Below are 23304 nucleotides of genomic sequence, written 5' to 3'. Positions count from 1 at the left end.
ATGCAAATATATACAGTCCTTTTCTCCAGACAGGAGACCTGGAGATGTCCCCTCTGTGACCATGGCAAAAATCCTGACTCCAGAGAAGTGCATAAGCTCCTTTCTGGGAGGCCTTGTCAAATTGTAGCAAGGCCAGGGGAGGCACAAAACATAGTTTCTCCCTGCTTGCACTGCTGGGGAGCACGTTTTTCACCTCTAGATGTGAGGGAGACCTGAAGCCTGTTCCTCAGGCTGAAGCTACAGGCTAAGTAGATAGACCTTTTTTACAGGAAGACATGTTGTGTTTCAGTCGGCTGTCTGTGCAATGTCCTATGGATGGTGGTGTGCCAAGAACAATCTTTCAGATTGTTACAGCCTCATGTTGCTCTGAATGCCAGCTCTCTTGGCCACCAGGGCTAGGCAGTCAAGTGGTATGTCCTCTGTGGATTGCACACGCTTACTGGCTATAGCAAGGCAGTTGGCTCCAGACTTCAGAAAGGCAGTACCCGTGAGTTTCAGCAGTGCTGTGGCAGAGTGCCTCGTCTGTGTGTCCACTGGCTTTAGGCTGGGTGCAGGAGAATGCCACAGCCACTTGTGCTCACCAGCCTCAGCTAGGGGGCAGGAGAGCACTGCAACCGCCCATGCTTTCTGGCCTCAGCAGGTGTCATGTCCATTGCCCCCTGCTTGTCTCAGCAAGGCAGCATACTTTCTTTTCACAGTGTACTTGTGCTAAAAGTACCTAACAGTTCCATTTATTAAGTAGTTAGGTCCAAACAGCTTAACAAATATTTGTCTTAACAATGTAGTCTCCATTTGAAAAAAGAAATACTGATAAATTTTTTAAAATGATGTTTTTATTTCATTCTTAAGTCATAGTTACTTGACTGCCGAAATGTATGTGCCTGTTGGACACTGCCCAACTCCTTGGAATCCACTTGGACACTGCCGCCCTTATTTCCTATTCTTCATTGACTTTCATGCAGTCCCTGCCCTTTGTCATAGCAATCACTAAAACTCAGGTTTGCGAAAATAATGATGTCACTGAAAGGAATGTAGTGTGATCTAATGTTGAAACTGAGCGGTCTTGTGAGGTATTCAATAGATGTATTTCTTCTGAATTTTCCCTCAGAAATTGTCATGGCATCCCTCTGAGTTGGCTGCAGGAGTACCTTGGGGCAGTGCTTAGGAACTGTGATCATAAATATTTATTGAACGGCTGCTGTATGCCATGCAGTGTGGACATAGTGGTTAGCAAGAAAGACCTGGTCCCTACCTTCTTAAAATGTTATGCCCTTGTAGGAAATGCTGCTGACATTAAGGAAGTAATAGAAATGTGTTGAATTTTGTGAAAGAAAAGCACATTTCAAGGGTACCTCACCCATTTAGGAGAAAGAAAGACGTTAGCCCCATCATGTTATCAGTATGCATTTCCGGAGCACATAAGCTAGCTCCCTAAATGTTAATGTGTGACTTTTGGTTTTCTTTTTCAGTCATCCCTACTTAAATCAGTCCCTTTTCCAAAATAAATTTGAATCTAAAAATTCTTTCTTAGTTCTTAAACTGTAATTTATTTAATTAGGTTGATTAACTCCTTTTTATTGGACATCATTTGGTGTAAAGAATAGTAAGAAATATTTTGTTGTTTTCAGGTAGTAGAGATTTCCACTATGTGAGTAATTATAAAAATATAGTGTAAGAGATTTTTATTATGTGGATTAGAGCATTAGGTACATTTAAATCTAGGAAAATTAGGCACCTATTATAATGTCTGAAAAACATAACTGATGAATAAATTTATAATCTTTGGGGGTTTAAAAAAATGAAGTATGAGTTACATTGGTTTTGTAAATATGTTCACGAAATTCTTACCCAGGGGACTTTGCAGATTTCTTTTGTAGTGGCTGTGTGATAGCAAACAAAACAATGTGAAATGCAGTACTCCTACTATAAGGGCTAGTTTAAGTCACACACCCACGTTAGCTCAGTCCTGACATTCAGAGATGGAACTCAAAAGGAGCTGGGTCCTAATCTCTCCTCTACAGCTTTGGGATATTTAAAAAGTGATCACATATATGAATTACAAATAAAACTTTAAACAGAAGTTTTTCCCTAATCGCAGGTGTTCTTTAAAGAAATTTTCCTGTACATTTTGGAAACTTCTACCAGCTCATTTGACCACAAATGGATGGTTATTCAGACATTGACAAGGATCTGTGCAGGTATTTGAAATTATCCTTATTATCTTTTCTTATTAAGAGATATTTAAGGGACACCCTGGGTGGCTCAGTCAGTTAAGTGTCTGCCTTTAGCTCAGGTCATAATCCCAGGGTCCTGGGATCGAGCCCCGCATCGGGCTCCTTGCTCAGCAGGGAGCCTGCTTCTCCCTCTGCCTGTCGCTCCCCCTGTTTATGCTCGCTTGCTCTCTCTGTCTGACAAATAAATAAAATCTTTAAAAAAAAAAAGACATTTAAAGGGCCAAAATATACTCATATACTTGATGCCTTTTGTTAAAAGTAGTATGTTGTATTGTTACAGATGCTCAGAGCGTAGTGGATATTTACGTAAACTATGACTGTGATTTAAATGCAGCGAATATATTTGAAAGACTAGTAAATGATCTATCAAAAATTGCTCAAGGACGGGGCAGTCAAGAACTTGGTATGAGTAATGTTCAGGTAAGAACTTTGAAAGCATTTTCAAATTTAAACTTGGTCAAGGAGGAGCTATGTGTTTTCTTAAAAGATCTTTTTGTTTTTATTCTTTTTATGAATTATTTTGTAGGAATTGAGCCTGAGGAAAAAAGGTTTAGAATGTTTAGTGTCAATTTTGAAGTGTATGGTTGAATGGAGTAAGGATCAGTATGTGAATCCCAACTCTCAGACAACTCTTGGTAAGGTGACATTTTGAGTTATAATTCTTTGTCATTTCAAGTAAATGGTATTTTGAAGAGGATAGTTCCAGTTGCCATTAGGCCAGTTTTGTGACCTCTGTATTCTTTTAGCTGATAAAGGAAGTATTCTGCATGAGTTAAATACTAGCTTTAAAATTACGAATTTCTAACTTAGTTATCCAGACTTTTTTCTTTCTAAATTTTCCTAGAAATATTTAAATAGTATGTTAAAGTGAAGCATATTTATGCAGCTTTGTGAAAAGATAATTATAGAAGAAACCGATCCAAGCCAAGATGTTTTAAGAAGATTGAATTGTTCACCTGTGTTTGACATTTACCCTTACTAGGAGAAAAACTCACAGCAACAGGGCTACCTTAGTTAGTATTCCATCAGTTAAGAGTCTTTTGAGGGAAAATTATTTCTCAGGAGGCATGAACTGAGAGCAGAAAACCAGTGGATACTTAGCACTTCAACTGCAAAAAGAACTTTTAATGGTGCACATTATAAACATTCTAATTCCCGTGTGTTTTAATATCAAAGTATATTGTCTGTGATGGCACTCAGTATTTTGCTTGTATCACATAGTTATCTAAGAAACATTGAAATATCTTGCCTTACTTGACAGTTTTATTTTTAAACTTTTAAATATTTTTATTTGAAAGATAATTTACTGTGTCAGTCTTTCTACTTACAGGTCAGGAAAAACCCTTAGAGCAAGAGACGACTGAAATCAAACACCCTGAGACAATAAACAGATACGGAAGTTTAAATTCCCTGGAGTCAACATCATCATCAGGAATAGGCAGCTACAGTACACAGATGTCTGGCACTGATAATCCAGAACAATTTGAAGTCCTAAAACAACAAAAGGAAATAATAGAACAAGGAATAGATTTGTGAGTGTCCAGTTTTAAGAAGAAATGTTATTGAATATCCTTTTGCTAGTACTGAACCACCTTTGCCCTGGGTTTCTCTGCATCTTCAGAATATTTCTGTTCCCTTCTCATTACCACCTTTCATTGAGTAAAACCAGGCACAGGTCTCCTGCATCCAAGACTTCTAGTGGCTCCTTATTCAGCTCTCCTTGTTTATTGCAGTCTAGCCCAAGAGACTCTTACAATTCACATTAAATTAATTTTGTAGCATATCTTATATGCTGTTGATTATGCTTAGATTATGTAAGTAGTTTTGCATTGTTCATTTAGTAGCTCAGTTATAAAATCCCCCATTATATTTCCTAAGCAGATCACAAGTCAAAAAATTTACAGTGTGAAACTTCTAATAGCTAGCTAACATTGCTCCTTTATAGGTTTTATATTTTCTCCAGTTGGGTTGCAAATGGGCTACTTTTGTTATTGATCCATTGTTATCAATTTCAGTTTTATATGTTGATAAGGTAATCACCTCCTTTTCCAACCTGGCTACTCTACCAGACCCAGATCTTGTAAAGTCAGTTTTCCCACTAAGCTGTATGGCATCAGTCTGCTCCTGGACTATTTCCTATCCAAATAGTACCATGCTGCTTTCATTCCTCTAATTGCCCATCTCTTTCAAAGAGAAGCTGGAAGGAAAAATGAAGTTACTGACATTTCTCCGTGGATCTAGCTACTATAAACTGTTAAAAATGCTCTTGTATATTTACTTGGTTGCAACTTCTACTGTAAAGCATTTCTTCCTGACTCTTAAGCAGTGCCTTTTGGTGAATGTTCAAGTTCCATTTTTTTATTGTTAATGTAAAAAAAAAAAATGAAAAATGTATGCACGTTTACTGTCATAAAATTATAAAATCTCACAAAATTGCCTCAGGAAATAGCCATTAATAGTTCATTCATTCCAGTTTTTCAGCCAATATTTATCAAAGTCCCATCTGTTCCTGACATTATGCAAGGTCGTAGGAAAACTTTATGAATGAATAGCCATGGCTTCTGAGGGACTCAAGGTCTAGTATGTGTAATCAGATATTCATATTGAAATTCTCAGCAGATGTTACTCAGCAAACATATTTGGTGTTTGGGACTGTGTGCCAAGAACCATGAAAGCATTGATTCTTGTATTTAAGGTAGAACCTAAATATGGGCAAAAATGTTTTTCTAAAATAATACCGTGTATTGTCCATAATCGTATACAAAGTGCGGCCAAGATACGATAACTCTACTTGAAGTACTTGGGAGTGAGTTGAAGTCGTCACAGGACTTCAAAGTGGAGGGCTCCTTAGTCTCTAGTGCTCTTTTCAGCTCGTGGACTTGATCTCTGCTTCATACTTTCATGAGAATGCTTTCATGTTGCTGTGCTCCCATTACAGTCTTTCCTGACTGTGGCACCACTCTGTCTTGTTCCTTCTCAGTCTTCTTAGGGGCTGTTTATCTTCTGCATACAACTTAGCATTTCCAGAGTTCTGTCCCTCAGCTCTTTTCTTACTTTGTAATTTCCCCTAGGTGATCATGTTCTTTTTCATGACTTCAGCTACTATGTATGTGCTAGCATGTCCCCACTCCCAAGTGTTACTTTTAACATAAATACCTCAACTGATGTCTAGACTGTCTGTAATTGCCCACTGGACATCTCTGTTGGATATTGCTTAGGTTCTCACACTCAGTATGTCCATAATCAGATTTATCAGTCTCCATTCTCCCCATAATCAACTCCCTAATACTCTTACCAAAAACAAAAGACAAATAGAAAACTACTGTTTCTGTATTTCTTATTTAGACTAGTAACCCCAACATGCTACCAAATTTATAAGCTAGAATCCTGCATGTTACTTAGATTTTCCCCTTGGATCTAATCTGTCCCTAAATCCTGTTGATTGTACTTGCTAAATATCTATGCTGTTTCTCTCGTCTCTCCCATTTCCCATAGTTGTCCTCACAAGTCAAACCAGTACCATTTCTTGCCTTGACTCATATAATCTTTTAAGTGGCCTACCTTTCTTTGATCTTATTTATTCTGTAGTCTTTTCTCACACTTAGCTAGAGTGATCTCTCTTGAAAGTCAGCTTCTGTTTCTCCCCAGCTTTTGCTTTTATTTATTTATTTATTTATTTATTTATTAAGATTATTATTTATTTATTTGACAGAGACAGCCAGCGAGAGAGGGAACACAAGCAGGGGGTGTGGGAGAGGAAGAAGCAGGCTCCTAGCAGAGGAGCCTGATGTGGGGCTCGATCCCAGAACGCCAGGATCACGCCCTGAGCCGAAGGCAGATGCTTAACGACTGCACCACCCAGGCGCCATGACCCCTTTTGCTTTTAAAGAATAAAGTCACAGCTTCTTGTAATAGGATATAATACCCTTCGTGATGTAGGTCTGCTGGACTCTTAAGCTTCATCACCTGCCGCTTCTTTAGCTCGCTTCATCCTTCCAACAGTGCAGCGTTGTTGCTACAATGTCATGCTGTTTTATGCTGCCATGTGTTAGTATGACCCCTTAATCTCTGAGATAGAGGTTTTTTCTTTTTACGAAGTATGTGGTCCTTCAAAGCTCATTGTCACAGTCACCTTCCCCAGGAAATAAATCACAACCATTTCTGGGACGCCTGGGTGGCACAGCGGTTAAGCGTCTGCCTTCGGCTCAGGGCGTGATCCTGGCGTTGTGGGATTGAGTCCCACATCAGGCTCCTCTGCTGTGAGCCTGCTTCTTCCTCTCCCACTCTCCCTGCTTGTGTTCCCTCTCTCACTGGCTGTCTCTATCTCTGTCAAATAAATAAATAAAATCTTTAAAAAAAAAATCACAACCATTTCTGTTAGTTACTTCCTCTTCTGTGTTATCTTACCTTGTCAATACATTAGTTATTGCATTTTTACTATTATAATTTTTAAAAATCAAGTTTATTTTATTAGGAGAGAGCTTCTAGAGAGCAGAGATTGTGCTTATCTCAGTGAAAAATGTTTGATTTTAATTTATGGTATGAATTAGGACTTGACAGAAATCATTAGGACAGGGCAGGTAAGGACATTTCAGACAAAGAGAATGACTTGTGCAGCAGCGGAGTGGAGAGGAACATTTGAGGACTATTGATCAGCATGGCAGAGGCAGGGTCAGGGGGCAGTCGTAGGAGATGAAATGAGAGCATTGAGTTGGATCCAGATTCCAGAAGGCCTTATTCTCCATGTAAACAAGTTTTTATCTTGTCTTCTTCTTTTTTTTATTTTTTATTATGTTAGTCACCATACAGTACATCATTAGTTTTTGCTATAGTGTTCCATGACTCATTGTTTGCGTATAACACCCAGTGCTCCATGCAATATGTGCCCTCCTTAATACCCATCACCGGCCTATCCCAATCCCCCATCCCTCTCCCCTCTGAAGCCCTCAGTTTGTTTCCCAGAGCTCAGGGATCAGAAGAATAAACATAGTTAAAATGTCTATGCTACCCAGGGCAATCTATACTTTCAACGCCATCCCAATCAAAATATCAATGACATTTTTCAAAGAGCTGGAACAAAGAGCCCTTAAATTTGTGTGGAACCAGAAAAGACCCCGAATGGCCAAGGAATTGTTGAAAAGGAAAAACAAAGCTGGGGGCATCACTTTGCCTGATTTCAAGCTGTACTACAAAGCTGTGATCACAAAGACAGCCTGATACTGGCACAAAAACAGACACATAGACCAATGGAACAGAATAGAGAACCCAGAAATGGACCCTCAGCATTATGGTCAACTCATCTTCGACAAAGCAGGAAAAAACGTCCAGTGGAAAAAGACAGTCTCTTCAATAAATGGTGCTGGGAAAATTGGACAGCTACATGCAAAAGAATGAAACTTGACCACTCTTCTCACACCATACACAAAGATAAACTCCAAATGGATGAAAGACCTCGATGTGAGACAGGAATCCATCAAAATCCTAGAGGAGAACATAGGCTGTAACCTCTTTGACATCGGCCACAGCAACTTGTTTTATCTTGTCTCCTTGACTTTGTCATACTAGTATTGAAGGATTTTAGACGAGGAGCAGCTTCGGAGTTCTCTTTTGGGACAGTGACTTCGCCAGTAGCCGGAAGGATGGATTAGAATGAGCAAAACAAAAAATAGCAAGACCATTTAAGTACTGTTACCCAGGTGACAGGTGATGAGGGACCAAAGTAATTAGTGGTATAATAAAAGTAGAAAGTAAATGATGTGGAAACAAGGAGGTGACCTTTGAACTGGATTTGTAAGCATGAAGGAGAGTTCCACAGTGAATGGAGCAAGTAAAGGACATGTAGAGGAAATAGATTGCAGAAATGCATTCTGCTTAGGGAATGAGAATAGGATATGTGGGAGGGGATGGGTGAGAGGGGATAAGATAAACTAGAGCTGGGGCGCCTGGGTGGCACAGCGGTTAAGTGTCTGCCTTCAGCTCAGGACGTGATCCCGGCGTTATGGGATCGAGCCCCACATCAGGCTCCTCTGCTATGAGCCTGCTTCTTCCTCTCCCACTCCCCCTGCTTGTGTTCCCTCTCTCGCTGGCTGTCTCTATCTCTGTCGAATAAATAAATAAAATCTTTAAAAAAAAAAAAAAGATAAACTAGAGCTGTATTAAGAAAGATTTTATATATCCATCTAGTCAGTTTGGACTTCACTTTGAAAACATTGGGTATCTAGGGATTTTTTTAATAAAGGAAATAATGCTGTCAAACTGTTGTTAAGACAGTCACCAGAATTCTTTTACTTTAAAAGCAGGAAACTTAGAATTAATCAGTGGTGTATATGGAATGAACCAAGATTATTTGAGTATTAAGGAGAATATAAATATTAAAAGCATGAGATATTTAATATTTATATCCTTACAGCTTATCTACAACATGACATTATCTCAAATAGTCTGAAATGGTCCGTATTATTGATAAAGGTGGCATTTTGCTTCAGACTCTTTTCTAAGAAAAAAATAAAATTTTGCATAATGTAATAAGTTTTGTATATTCTGCATGGATTATATTAAACTATTTTCTAAGTGGTATTAGAAAATTAATTTACCATAGTTTAAGATGTTCTTTTCAAATGATTTTCTGTTTCTAATGTTTCTATTAACTTTAACATCATCTAGATTTAATAAGAAACCAAAGAGAGGAATACAGTACCTCCAAGAACAAGGGATGCTTGGCACTACACCTGAAGATATTGCCCAATTCTTACATCAAGAGGAAAGATTAGACTCTGTAAGAATACCATTTTTGTTTATTCTAACCTTCTCTGTAAAATTTCTTTTTAAGTTAATAACGATACAGACTGTTTCCCCTTTAAAAGTGCCCTCCTAAGTATGTCAGGAAAACTTAAAGAATAACCTAGGTATTCTTAATTTTGCTTTTTAATTTCCTAAACTCAAAAGAATATCTTTTTTTTTTAAATAAACACAGTCAGTGGGTTTAACTTTTAGTTTCACTTTTGAAATAGTTAACCCTGTAGTCAAAACCTGTGAATCTTACAGATTTTGCTGCTCTTTAAATGTCTCTGTGGCAAATGTAACATTTCATTAGGATATCAGTTTTTAATCTTTTTTCTTTAGACTCAAGTGGGTGAGTTCCTGGGAGATAATGATAAATTTAACAAAGAAGTTATGTATGCATATGTGGACCAACATGACTTTTCAGGAAAGGACTTCGTTTCAGCCCTTCGTATGTTTCTGGAAGGATTCCGTCTTCCAGGGGAAGCTCAGAAAATTGATCGATTGATGGAAAAATTTGCTGCAAGATACCTTGAATGCAACCAAGGGTAAACAAGATTCAAATTCAAGTATTTATTGGTTGCCAGCTATATCCAAGACATTGTGCTAGGGAACATCAGAAGATTCGTCATCTTACACCCAGAGAATTTAGATTGTCTGATCTAGAAGTGATAAGACAATTCCATAAAAACACTGTAGTATGAGCTAGAACATAAATCCTGAAAGAGAAAATTATGGGGGTTTGAGATGATTTATTTAAATGCAGCTGTAAAACAATATAAGTTTATAATATGATACATTTATTTTTCCAGACAAACCCTTTTTGCTAGTGCGGATACTGCTTATGTTTTGGCTTATTCAATTATCATGCTGACCACAGATCTTCACAGTCCACAGGTACGTACTATGTATAATAGATAGTACAAATTAAATAAGTTCTTCTGAATTCAGTAAGTAAGAGTTGAAATTTTAATCTTATTCAGTGAAACCAGTCACCAAATTGGGGTATTCGGTGTAGTGTTCATTTTACAAATGTGGTTTCTGGGGGCACTGGGGTGGCTTTGTCAGTTGAGTGTCTGACTCTCGGTTTCAGCTCAGGTACTGATCTCAGGGTCCTGGGATGGAGCCTTCTGTCAGGCTCCACACTGAGCAGGGAGCCTCCTAAGATTTTTCTCTCTCCCTCTGCCTTTCCCCCAGCTCACGTGCTCTCTCTCTCCCTCTCAAAATAAATATTTTTTTTTTCGAGATTTTATTTACTTATTTGAGACAGCGAGAGAGAGAGCTTGAGAGCATGAGCAGGGAGGGGCAGAGTGAGAATTAGGCTGCCTGCTTAGCAGAGAGCCTCACTGTGACTGCAGGGCTCGATCCCAGGACCTTGGGATCATGACCTGAACCGAAGGCAGATGCTTAACTGACTGAGCCACCTGGGCGCCTCTAAATAAATAAATCTTAAAAAAAAAAAAAAAATGCAGTTTCTTGTGGTAATTCTAATTAGACTTTCAGATATCTGTAAAATAAGTCTGTATTTGTCTCATGATTGATAGCTGTATAAAGCTTAAGATGAATTTTAAGAATATGTATATTCTTTTGCCTGTACTTATTACAACATGGAAGAACACTATACACAAACTTTATTTTTTCTCTTAAACATTTCAGACTTGAGGAATAGAGTGGTTAGCATGGGAATCCCTCATGTGCCCATCACCCAGCTTCCACAGTTATCAGCTGTGGCCAGTCTTGTTCATTCTATCTCTTCTCTCTCTCCCAGATCGTTTTGAAGTAAATCTAGGTGTCATACCATTTCATCTGTATTTACTTCAGTGTATACCTCTGAAAGACACATACTCTACTTAAACATAATCACAGTACCATTACATGTAAAAATTAAACCGTTAGATATCCAGGATATTAAGATACTCATTTGCCTTTAAATTCATAACTCCTTCTTAAATATTAAGGAACTGTCACTTGATTTCTGATATCCATTAGCAAAAAAATTTATTTTTAAAGTTTTAGGTATTTTATACTTCATTTCAAAAAACATGCCTTGATATCTTGGGAGAAATTACCTTTATAAATTTACCTATTTGCAAGAATTTCTTCATACTTCTTAGGGATAGGCGTCTAATGATATTTATTATTCTTAGGAAATGAATAAACTATACTAATCTTAGAGGTTTGGAAAAATTAAAATTTATTTAAAGGTTGAGATTGAGCTTGCAAAATAGGGGTGTGTGTGTGTGTGTGTGTGTGTTTTGAGATGTTTAAGGCAGGGTTGATATGGAAAGTATGTATCAAATGTGTGATTACCCTTAGATTTAAACATCAGAATTAACAGCTATGCATTTACCAGTGAGTTATGTGATTTTATATAGATATTTCTTAAAAAGTCATTCAATATTTTAATCACTTAAAAATTGCCCTTGGCAGGGTGTCTGGGTGGCTCAGTCAGTTAAGCTCCTGCCTTCTCAGGTCATGATCCCATGTAAGGCTCCCTCTGCTCAGTGGGAAATCTGCTTCTCCTTCTGCCCAACACCCCACCCACTCTCCTGCCTCCCCCAGTTCGTGCTCTCACTTGTGCTCTCTCACATGTACTATCTCTCTCTCTCAAATAAATAAAAATAAAAATAAAAATCGCCCTTGGCATATTACTGGCAGTGTAGTTAAAGCAGCTCCCTTTCAGGTTTTTATTATGCAGGATACTTTTTTCCATGGTGTTATAAGGCAGTCTACAGATACTGACTTACTTGGATATCTTCATATCGGAGTTTTCTGTCTGGTGTTTTGGTCCAAACCAATACAGTACCACCCCCCCTTTTTTTTTTAAGTGTTGTATTTTTAAAGAATTTGGTTCTGTAAATGAATTATCAATGTTACATGCATCTGTGTCGTATCTTCCCATATGTACATCCTTGTGTAAGTTATTTTGAGGAAATACTAAAACATCCTTTAATGTCCTTTCATAGTACCCAGATTGTTAAAAGTTTCTGAACACAGATCAGTTAGGAAACAACTTGAGAATCGTGCTCTGTCTTCATGGCACTTGTTTCTGTCCATAGAACATGTGCATGGATCCTGGTCTAGCAGTGGTAACTTCCTGTAGTCTTCCCGCTCCCTGTCAGATTACTGCTGGCTGGCATCATGTCCTGATATGCAGCCTGCAGCTACAGAACAGCTTATGAGTTTCTATGAAGGAAAATTCAATTAGAAAACTGAACCCATAATCATGACCCCATATGATTTGATTCAAGACCACATGAACTCTAACAAATGACATCATTTTTAAAGAACACAGGTAAACTTTAAAGAAATTCCTTAAAGGTCTTTTCATTCTTAGTTCTTTTCAAAGTTAAAATATTTAAACAAGTCATTTATGTTTCATTTTCACCTATAATATTTATAATTAGACTACTTTTTATATATGAGTCAGTGAATTTTTTTAAAAATTTGAGATATACTTAGAACTCATTTAATTTTTTTGTGTATATTAATCTCCATCATAGTAACAACTGGCTTTAAGTGACTTAAACACTAAAACTAAATATAGCTTAATATAAGCTCATGAAGGGCTCCTGGGTGGCTCAGCCAGTTAAGCACCTGCCTTCGGCTCAGGTCATGATCCCAGTCAGCGGGTAGCCTGCTTCTCCCTTTCCGTCTGCCTGCCGCTCACCCTGCTTGTGCTCTCTTGCTATCTCTCTCTCTCTCTCTGTCAAATAAATAAAATCTTTTAAAAAATATATAAACATATGAAAATAAAAGTCAAGAATGGAATGCTCCATAAAAGATAAGCAGGAAAAGAAAAGTAGGATTATGTTTTATCCTACTTTCAGAATCCCATTGTGACAGAATTGTTCTGTTTGAGCAGTATATTTTTATTTGGGGTATCTGAAATTCACGTATTCTCTACTCCCACTTCTGGGAGCTCCCACCCCCTCCTCCCACCCAGACCGACAAGTATATTTTACTGCTACTTCAGATTTTTTTTATCAAGACTTCTTTTTGTCTCTGATTGGCATGATGTTAAAACTTAATATGCCATGCTCAAGAGCTCCAGGTGATGTTAATCTTCTTTTAGCCTCTTATTGGCAGCATTTGTATGGTCTTTTATTTTAGTGTCCCCGAGTCATTGTTTTTTAGTATTTATCAGAACTCCAGGAGAAATGGCTTTTTTTTTTTAAGTACTGACTCAAGATGAGTTTTAAAGTTATGACTTGCTTATTATTCTATGTACCTTGTAAATTTACAGGAGGATCCTTATCTATAGAGTGGCTGTAAATTCTTTATGGGAGATGGTGGGAATATATATAATTAAATATACAGGCATACCTCGTTTTATTGTGCTTTACTTTATTACACTTCGCAGATAATTGTGATTTTTTTTTTACAAATTGAAGGTCTGTGGTAACCTTGCATAAGCAAGTCTATCAGCGCCATTTTTCCAACAGTATTTGCTCATTTCATGTCTCTGTCACATTTTGGTGATTCTCACAGTATATCAGACTTTTTCATTACTATTAAACATTTGTTATGATGATCTGTGATCAGTGATTATGACTCCTTGAAAGCTCAGGTGATGGTTAGTATTTTTTAGTAATAAAGTATTTTTTGAATTAAGGTATATACATTGCTTTTTTAGACATAACAGTATTGCACACTTAATAGGCTACAGTATAGTGTAAATATAACTTTTATATGCATTTAGGAAGCCAAAAAATTTATTTGACTCACCTTATTATGGTAGTCTGGACCCAAACACAGTTTATCCCAGGTATGCCTGTATCTTCAGAGATGTCATAAGACCGATATGGGTTTTTGGAGATATAAAACATTTTGACTGTGCTAGTTCTCAAGTTTGGTGACAGGGCTCCATCTTATAAACTGCAGATTTATACTCCACAGATTGATCAAGGTATGCTGCAGGACATTCCTGTTCAGAGTACTCTAAACAAGACAGAATGTTCAAAGGATATTTCACCTGGATCACCTAACATTCATTTGCCATGCTGAGTCAGTCAGGGAGATTGTTACCTGATTTTAAATGAATTCAGCTGTTACTTTGCATCCACTGTTACATAAAATCAGCTTTTAAATCATTACAACGTATTTATGTTTTCCCAAACTAAGATTTGGATCTTTTTGATACCGTATGTTTTTAATACTTATCATGGTCTTTTAAAGACTGTTGGTAGAGCTCTTAAACCTTGGGCAAAAACAAATAATTTCATTATTCGATTTCCCTGTTTCTTATTATAAATTACTTATGTGCCCATCTGAGAAGGTGTATTAGCATATGCCAGGCTAGTTTTTTTTTTCTACATTGCCTTCATCTTCTATGACTGTTTTCATTTTAATACATGTTTTGTTGAATATTTTCCCCTTCTTATCCTCAAAGTATTTATATATTGTGTTGTAAAAGTATTCATATTCTTAAAATAGAAGTCATTTTTAAGTAAGTTTTAAGAATTATAATGGTTTTTCATTTCTAGGTTAAAAATAAAATGACAAAGGAACAATACATTAAGATGAATAGAGGTATCAATGATAGTAAAGACCTTCCTGAGGAGTATCTATCAGCTATCTATAATGAAATAGCTGGGAAAAAGATATCAATGAAAGAAACAAAAGAACTCACAATCCCTACAAAATCAAGTAAGCAAAGTAAGTATCTAAATCAATTGAATTCTGATTGTTCAGGAGGAAAATATGGTTTCCTAAGGGTTTTTCACTTGATTTAGAATAAATCAGATACTATTCTAATGAGAAATATTATAATATACAGTTTGCTAATCTGATTATAATTTTTTTCTACATTCTGAGTAAAAATAACCCTAACCAGTGATTAACAGAAAATGCTGTGTAATTTGCATGGATTCGTGTGCATTTAATATATGCTTGTCAATTTAGCAGTAAATCTCAGCATGGATTTGGATGTCAGCAAGACTGCTTAGGCAGCCCCAATAGTCAGACTTCCACTCTCAGTCTTTTTCTGCCTCTTCATCATCTACAAGCAACACAATTCTCTCTGTTCATCTATTACTACACATGAAACAAGCTGGACGTAGGGATGATTGAACAAATTAGGGAAGGTTAGGATTGTGAGGTTGCTCACGGAGTTGGAAATCACTCCTTCAGATGCACGACAGATTATCATTATAGAGGTCCTAGATCTAACCAGCATGAGAAGCCAACTGTGGGCTTGGCTCCATTCTAGACATTCTGTACATGTGGACAGTGGTGATTAAATCAAAGCTAAAATCTGACTAAAAAAATAAGATGAGGGTAGTAGCTCAGAAATATAGCAGTAATACGGAAAGAAGATTCCTGCCTTTCTGAGCACTCCACCTGGAAATGAAATTTCAAGCTTTATCTCACAGAACAGATTGCAGTAGCACAATTCTGTTGACAGGAGAGGAACAAGGGCCTATGTGATATGTGTGTTTCCAGAAGTTGATGAAGAACTATGAGATTCAGGGGCTAGGGAGGTGTTAGAAGGAATAGTGAAGTATAAGTGGCCTTATCTTTTGGAATAATGTAGAGGATGATTCTAAGGAATTTTAGTACTCCCCTCATTTTGTAGATGAGGAAACCGAAGTCCAAAGAGCTTAAGAAACTAAGAATCATGGAATCTATAAGCTGAGAATAATGTCAAAAAAACTTTTATTAAATCTCTACACCTAAAACCCAAAGAGTGGCGAAGCCAGATCTTGAACTAGGTGTCTTTGGCTCATTTTGCAGTCCAGTACCAATCAGCAGTTTACTTGGTCATGTTATTTTCAGCTCTTCTGCTTACAATGTTGTTAAATACATTGCTCAAGATTTCATTTGCACACCTAAATAGATGCCAATTCTCTGATTCAGTTATCTTCTTCAGACCCATGATAAAACATATTCCTGTCCTCCTTTCTCTGGCCTATTTTGTCCATGGTGGTAGAGTATCAGTGAGAAGCAGGATATGGGAAGGATGTAGGTGTACTGAAATACAGATGTCATCCTGGAATGTTAGGGCCACTGTTTTCTTGTTAACTCAGGAGTCGTCATTCAAGCCTATGTCATCCAAGGATGCCCTTGCCTTTTACCTCTCCCCTCCTATTCTCCCGTCCCGTATTTGGGTTGTTTCCCTAGTATTTCCATTGTGACAGATTTATACCTACTCTCTTCCCTTCTTATAGGTTTTCCACTTATTCCCGACTCTTAGTTCAGGAATTTTCCCCCCATTTTTGTTATAATTCGCATAACGTAAAATTAAACATTTTGAAGTGAACAATGCAGTGGCATTTAGTACATTTACACTGTTGTGCAACCACCACGTCTGTCTAGTTCCAAAACATTTTCATTACCAAAATAAAACCTTTTACCCATTGAAGTTAACATTCCCTTCCGCTCAGCAGTCTTTGGCTACCACCAGTCTGCTTTCTTTTTCTATGGATTTACCTACTCTGGATATTTCATATAAATGGAATCGCACCTTATATGACCTTTTGTGTTTGGGTTTTTAAGAATATACCTATTAATTGGTGGTATTTATTTTATAGTAAAAAAGCATATAAAATGCTTTATATTTTAAATGCTAATAGTGTTTGTTATTTCAGATGTAGCCAGTGAAAAACAAAGAAGGCTTCTGTATAACTTAGAAATGGAACAGATGGCCAAGACCGCAAAAGCACTCATGGAAGCCGTGAGCCATGTTCAGGCACCTTTTACAAGTGCAACACATTTGGAGCACGTGAGACCCATGTTTAAGGTAAAAGTTACTAATAACTTTTGGTCGCAGTATACATTTATATGTAACCTTGTTCAGCGTGTTTTTAAGTTAAGGAAATACAGTGATTATAGCCCATTAGTGTAGACCTAGAAGCAAAAGCAATGTTATTTAGGATATAGCAAATATAAATTTTTTCTTAAAGAGAATGAGAAAAGGTATACAGTCTTGGCAATTAATAAGCGTGTGACCTTAAGAAATAAGAATGGGAAGGTTTCAGAGAATGATCATTAATCTTTGGCCTTGTTTTCTCCAAATGAGTTCTATTTAAACCTTTAGAGTTTACCTAAAATTTCAAAGTGATCTTGAACTTCTTGCCAGAAACTCACATGAGAGTTCTGAGTATACCTGGAGTGCAGAGAATAGAGCGAGGAACAAAAGCAAGCGTTATTATGTTTATAGGTTGATCTAGTAAGAATGATACTTACTGGTTCTTTAAAATTTGATGGCCTATTCCTTCTTTGTTTTCCTGGTTTTTTTTTTTTTTTCCTATCCTTTCTTCAAAATGTGAGAATAAGTAAGCAGGGAATCGGTAAGGATTACAGGGATATAGAGGAGAGTCTAGTCAAGGTTGAAAAGGGAAAAGGGGTAAAGTAATTCCAGTTTGTGGGACAGTGTGGTAGGATGGTTTGTGGAGGCTAAAGATTGTAATTTGAGTTCTCATTCAGATACTAAGTACACATATGTGTGGGCAGTAAAAGATGACTACAAGATTTCTGTGCTTTTGTTTTAGCTCTAAAGTTTTATGGTTCTACCTCTACTTCAACGTCTGTGTGATAATGTTATTTCCAAAAGTTGATGAAGAATTGTGCGATGGGGGAGAGAGGCCTAGGGGAGGCATTGTTAGAAGGAATAGTGGAGTATGACTAGCCTTATCTTTTGAAATAATACAAGAAACACTTTCTCTTTATTATGAAACATTTTTATAAGGCAGCTTTCTGTTTTGTTTTGAATAGTCTTAACACTCTTGTTTTTCTTCTCAAATGTTTTTGGTTGGGGGAGGTAGAGAATGGAAAAAAAAAAACAGAAGAAACCAGCCATAATTCCATCACTCAGAAAAAAACTTCTGTTGATGTGTTTATATACCACTTTTTTTATATACTACTTTTTAAATCTTAATTGAATAATTATGACCATACTATGTGTAGAATTTTGTATCTTGCTATTTTCACAGAAGTATTTCCCTGTATCATTAAAAATTCTTCATAAATAGCTTTTATTATGTATTCTCTAGATTAGTTCTAGTTTATTTAAACATCTTTTTTTTTTTTTAAGATTTTATTTTATTTATTTATTCGACAGAGATAGAGACAGCCAGCGAGAGAGGGAACACAAGCAGGGGGAGTGGGAGAGGAAGAAGCAGGCTCATAGCGGAGGAGCCTGACGTGGGGCTCGATCCCATAACGCCGGGATCACGCCCTGAGCCGAAGGCAGACGCTTAACCGCTGTGCCACCCAGGCGCCCCTATTTAAACACCTTCTAAGCTAGCATTAAGAATCTTCCCTCTTAGTACCATTTCTACTGCCATTAACCTCTCCAGACATCCTCGTTTCTTATTATTGTAGTGTCCTAACTAGTATCCTTAATGTCTGTTTTTGTGCTCCTCTTGTCCATTTACAGAGGCCAGAATGATCATTTTAAAATACAAAATGAAATGTTGCCTTCTTCCTTAAGGCCCCCACTAACTTTGCATCATACTGTGAAACTAACACACCCACTTCTACAACCTTACGTGGTCTGGCTCCACCTGCCTTTCCAGGCTCATTGCTAGATTTCTTCTGTCTTACTATGCTGCAGTCACACTAGCATTCCTTCAGTTTCTTTTTAAGATTTTATTTATTTACTTGACAGAGAGAGAGACAGCCAGTGAGAGAGGGAACACAAGCACAGTGAGTGGGAGAGGAAGAAGCAGGCTCCCAGCAGAGGAACCTCATGCGGGGCTCGATTCCAGAACGCCGGGATCACGCCCTGAGCCAAAGGCAGACGCTTAACGACTGAGCCACCCAGGCACCCCCCTTCAGTTTCTAGAATGTCCTAAACTATTTTCTCTTCAGAGCATTCTTACAAGCTGTGTCTTTTGTCTAGAACGCTCTTTTCTTCTTTGCCCAAGTGGTTTCAGCTTTAAATATACCTTCTCAGACAGGTCTGCCCTACCCCCACCATCCAAATTTGGTCCCTTTTCATAATGTGCTATGTTATCCTTCATTGTATTTATAACAGTTTGTATTTATACATTTACTTATTTTAAAATTTAGTATCTGTCTCTTTACTAGACTTTAAGTTCCATGAGGGAAGAGACTATGTTCTGTTCACTTTTCCCAATGTCTAACACCATTCTTAGCTTGTAGTTAAGTGTTCAGTAAACAAGCATTGACTTAGTAGCAGAATAAATGAGAGACTTCTAGGATGTGATATAATATTAAGGGATATAAATATTAATAAGAATCTTTTTAAATACTGCCAAATTGTATTTTACAAAGGTTTATACAGTATGAATGGATAATTTCACTGACCCCTAGATATTATTTAGTGTAGTTTGATAGGAGAAGTCATTGTCTTTAATTCCTAATGGAGTTAAACATATTTTTCACTGGCTTAAGAACTATTTATACTTTTTCTTGTATAAAATACTGCACAGGTTTGAATAGATTTGCTGTTTCTTTACTTAAAATTGAACATGTAATTTATTACTTCCATGTGGTACTTCGTACTGTACTTCATATGCTTCCTAAAGGATCTTTCCACAGTGATAGTCCAGGTATTAAATAGGTAGAAAATGAGGTTCAGAGAGATTAAGTTAGTGGCAAAGCTAGGACTAGAAATAAGGTACTGTGGCTTATGTTCCTTTGTTTAGGGATTATATTCTTTTTTACTTCTAAACTTTCTAATGTTGCAAACAAAGCTTTGGGTAATCCTTTGGGTAATGTTTTTCTTATTAATCTTAAAAACTTTTTAGATCTTTTTAAAATTCCAGCTGTCATTTTTACAGTACACTGGTATAAATCTTTTTCATCTCTGTGGTTATGTGGATATATAGTTTTGCTTCATTAGAATCTATTAAAAGCAACAAATACTCATATTAGACAATTCAAGGTTACACAAGCACACATCAATGTGTACATGTATGTTTTGATGTCAGAATTTTCAGTAGTCCTTAGGTTTTTTTATTTTAAATTACATTTTTCGGTATTCAGTGTTACCGACTGGTAAAAGTTAATGTTTGTTCATTTTGCAGTTTATAATGAAGAAGTATTTTATTGAACTATATTTTTAAAGTATTGTCCAACTAGGAACCAGAGATATCACTGATATTTCAATGTGAAATATTTGACTATAAAAAAAGTAAGGCTAAATGATGTCCAGGGAGCAAGCTTAAAGAAGAAAGAATAATGTAATTATTTCAAGTAGAAAATGACTAAAAGGATTATCTTAGAAATAAAATCTGTGAAATACTGCAAGGGACAAGCTTGCAGAGAGAGATGAGTTCTGAAAGTAGGGGTAAAACTAATATCATTTATGAATATTGACAATTCCCATTTCTTATTGATGTGAATAATTGATAGATGCTGCACTTAAAATATACCTAACGTCCTCTGCTGAATTTGTAGTCTTGCTGTCCCACTTATTTAACCCCAGGCAACATTATGTATTTTTTCCCCCAAAAAACTCACTGCTTTTTTTTTCCAGAACTTTCTCAAATCATTATTGTCTGAAGCTTTGAGAAATATTAATGTACTACTATCATAAAATTTAATTATCACTTGATATTCATGATATAGTTTAAATTTTTAATTTTTCTAGTTGGCTTGGACACCTTTTCTGGCTGCATTTAGTGTGGGTCTGCAAGATTGTGATGATACTGAAGTAGCCTCTCTTTGCCTGGAAGGTATAAGATGTGCAATCAGAATTGCATGCATTTTCAGCATTCAGGTAACAAAGAATTTTGCCTTTGTAGCAAGTCTGAAAAACATAAATTACTTATGTGATGACTATAATTAAAATTATTTTTTTATGTTTGACTTACTAAAAACTAATTTCAAGTTTATGATGGAATTTAAATGAGTCTGATGTCTAAGTTTCCAAGAAACCATGACAGAAGGGGTAGTTTTATATTGATGCATCTGGAATTCATCATAACTACTTCGGTTTACATTTTTTTTCTCTATAGAATATTAGCCGTATCCAAAATTTCAAGACTTTGAATTTCTGTATGTTAATTTGAGTATCTTATTTAAATATGTTACATGTTCATACTTACTGAATCATATTTTTTCATACTTCTGTGCTTATGTATATTACCTTATAACTTCACTTAAACCTAAGAAAAGTTATTCTAAAGAGAACCAAGTATCTAGTACTTAATTTTCATGAGACAGGTCCTTCTAGTAATTTATATACTTTGATAACAAATTTTAGCCGAAGCTTGCTTGCTTTTTTTTTTTTTTAAAAACCCATTTCACATTTATTTCTGAGTCTTATGGCTTAAGAAGCACAGCCTAGCTATAGAGAAAAAATGAGCACATTTATAAATCACGTTTCTGCTAGTCTGCACAGTACTTGAAACATAAGCACTTCAGGAATGTTTTTTACTATATGAATTCATTTGTTGTCACTAAAATCTCTTCTTGATTTGACATCTCCATTGCCTTTAGATTTTAGAAATTCATCCTTTTCATCTTAAATAAAAACACTGTAGTTTGAGGTATGTAATTTGTCAGTTAAAAACTTACTAAACAGGTAAACAGTTTGTCAGTAGGGAATTAGAGATCACTCTGTTGTGTTTATAACAATGTAAGTATACTTTTCTCTTTTTTATAGCTGGAAAGAGATGCATATGTCCAGGCACTAGCAAGATTTACCTTACTTACAGTGAGTTCTGGTATTACTGAAATGAAACAGAAGAACATTGACACAATAAAAACACTTATCACAGTGGCTCATACAGATGGAAATTATTTAGGAAATTCGTGGCATGAGGTATAAGCACTTTTTTTCAACTTTGCAGTTTGGTTTATAAAATGATTTAATGCTAAATATTCTACCCACTGACATGCTTAAGTGTTTGGGAAAAATATTAGTATATTCAGGATAAGTTTATCTAGCTTTTTTTTTTTTTAAGATTTTATTTATTTATTTGACAGAGATAGAGACAGCCAGCGAGAGAGGGAACACAAGCAGGGGGAGTGGGAGAGGAAGAAGCAGGCTCATAGCGGAGGAGCCTGATGTGGGGCTCGATCCCAGAACTCCGGGATCACGCCCTGAGCCGAAGGCAGACGCTTAACCACTGTGCCACCCAGGCGCCCCAAGTTTATCTAGCTTTTAATAATGATTTATAATGTAGCTTGTATTTAAATCCTGGCTCCATACACTTAAGTATTTTTGCGATCTTTTTTAACTTGGAATTTTTTTTTTTTTTTTTTTTTTTTTTTTTAATGAAGATTCTGAAGTGCATCAGTCAGTTGGAGCTTGCACAACTTATAGGAACTGGAGTGAAACCTCGATACATTTCTGGAACAGTACGGGGCAGGGAAGGATCCCTTACTGGAACAAAAGACCAGGCTCCTGATGAATTTGTGGGTCTGGGATTAGGTGAGAATTTTTCAAATTATCTTTATGAAGTATCAAAGATTATTAACTTGTTCAATATATGTAACTTTATTGTAGCAATGAAATACAATTAGAAGGACATGATAAAATGCTCTTTGGCTAACCTTATGGAAAAGCAAGAAGACCATGTAGAGAACTGGACCATTTTTGCCTCATTTAGTTTGCAACATTAAGTGACCCTTAATCTAAATCTCATAGTTGGGGGTAGGAGAAAGGTGCAATTTAAAATGACCTATTTTTAACACTAAGGTAATTTAAATGAGTGAAGGCATGCATAAGATGATAAACATTTGGGGCAACTGGAGAGAAAGCATTCACATTCGGATATTTTTAAAGGCACTATGCAGTCCTAAACAAACTCTTACACTGGTATAGAAACTTTCCCATGGTTCCTTATCTGCTCAGTGTGGCCAGGAACTTCCAGATTTAACCCAGTAGAACAAAGGAAAATATTACTGAGAATGGCTGCAAAAGAACTAAAGACAATACATTTTGAGTCATAAATGGAAAGAGTACCACCAGGGAAGAAGCAACATTTAGACTGTCTTTGGCTTTGAGGTTTGAATTCTTTTGTATATCTTCCTTACTGTGTGCAAGTTACTTTTATTCTCTGAGCTTTGGTTTCCACTTCTGCAAACTAATAGTAATATCTACCTACAGAGGTCTTAGGATTAAATAAGAATATGAATAAATGGACTTAGCACAGTGGCTGGTATACTAATGGTTTGTGGATTGTTCTCTATCCATTTTCCTGACCCCACTTCCATCCAAGAAATCTAGAGACATGACTTAAAGAGAATGGGGTGGGGGGTGGCGGGAAGGAGGAAAGAGATGAGATCTAGGAATATTTCCCTTTAAGATGATCCATAGAGGAGGAAGAAACACCAGGACCATGTTGTGGCTCCACATGGGAGCCAGTTATAT

General features: G+C 36.5%; 1 protein-coding gene across 4 annotated transcripts in view; it reads left to right on the top strand.

Moving 5' to 3' along the window:
* The window catches only part of ARFGEF1 (ADP ribosylation factor guanine nucleotide exchange factor 1), a 155344-nt gene that overhangs the window by 95867 nt on the left and 36173 nt on the right, over positions 1-23304 (top strand). For all 4 annotated transcript variants that reach the window (XM_026495932.4, XM_057308132.1, XM_057308133.1 and 1 more), the window contains 12 exons: positions 2099-2198; positions 2515-2654; positions 2761-2869; positions 3565-3766; positions 8898-9009; positions 9357-9562; positions 9827-9911; positions 14501-14672; positions 16604-16755; positions 20575-20703; positions 21592-21750; positions 22212-22362. In XM_026495932.4, the coding sequence (XP_026351717.2) occupies positions 2099-2198; positions 2515-2654; positions 2761-2869; positions 3565-3766; positions 8898-9009; positions 9357-9562; positions 9827-9911; positions 14501-14672; positions 16604-16755; positions 20575-20703; positions 21592-21750; positions 22212-22362 (1717 nt within the window). The remainder of the gene's footprint in view (positions 1-2098; positions 2199-2514; positions 2655-2760; positions 2870-3564; positions 3767-8897; positions 9010-9356; positions 9563-9826; positions 9912-14500; positions 14673-16603; positions 16756-20574; positions 20704-21591; positions 21751-22211; positions 22363-23304) is intronic.

Source organism: Ursus arctos, unplaced genomic scaffold (genome assembly GCF_023065955.2).
Source record: "Ursus arctos isolate Adak ecotype North America unplaced genomic scaffold, UrsArc2.0 scaffold_6, whole genome shotgun sequence".
Classification (NCBI taxonomy): Eukaryota; Metazoa; Chordata; class Mammalia; order Carnivora; family Ursidae; genus Ursus; species Ursus arctos.
The sequence above is the reverse complement of the archived record's forward strand: the minus strand, read 5'-3'. Positions and strand labels throughout refer to the sequence as shown.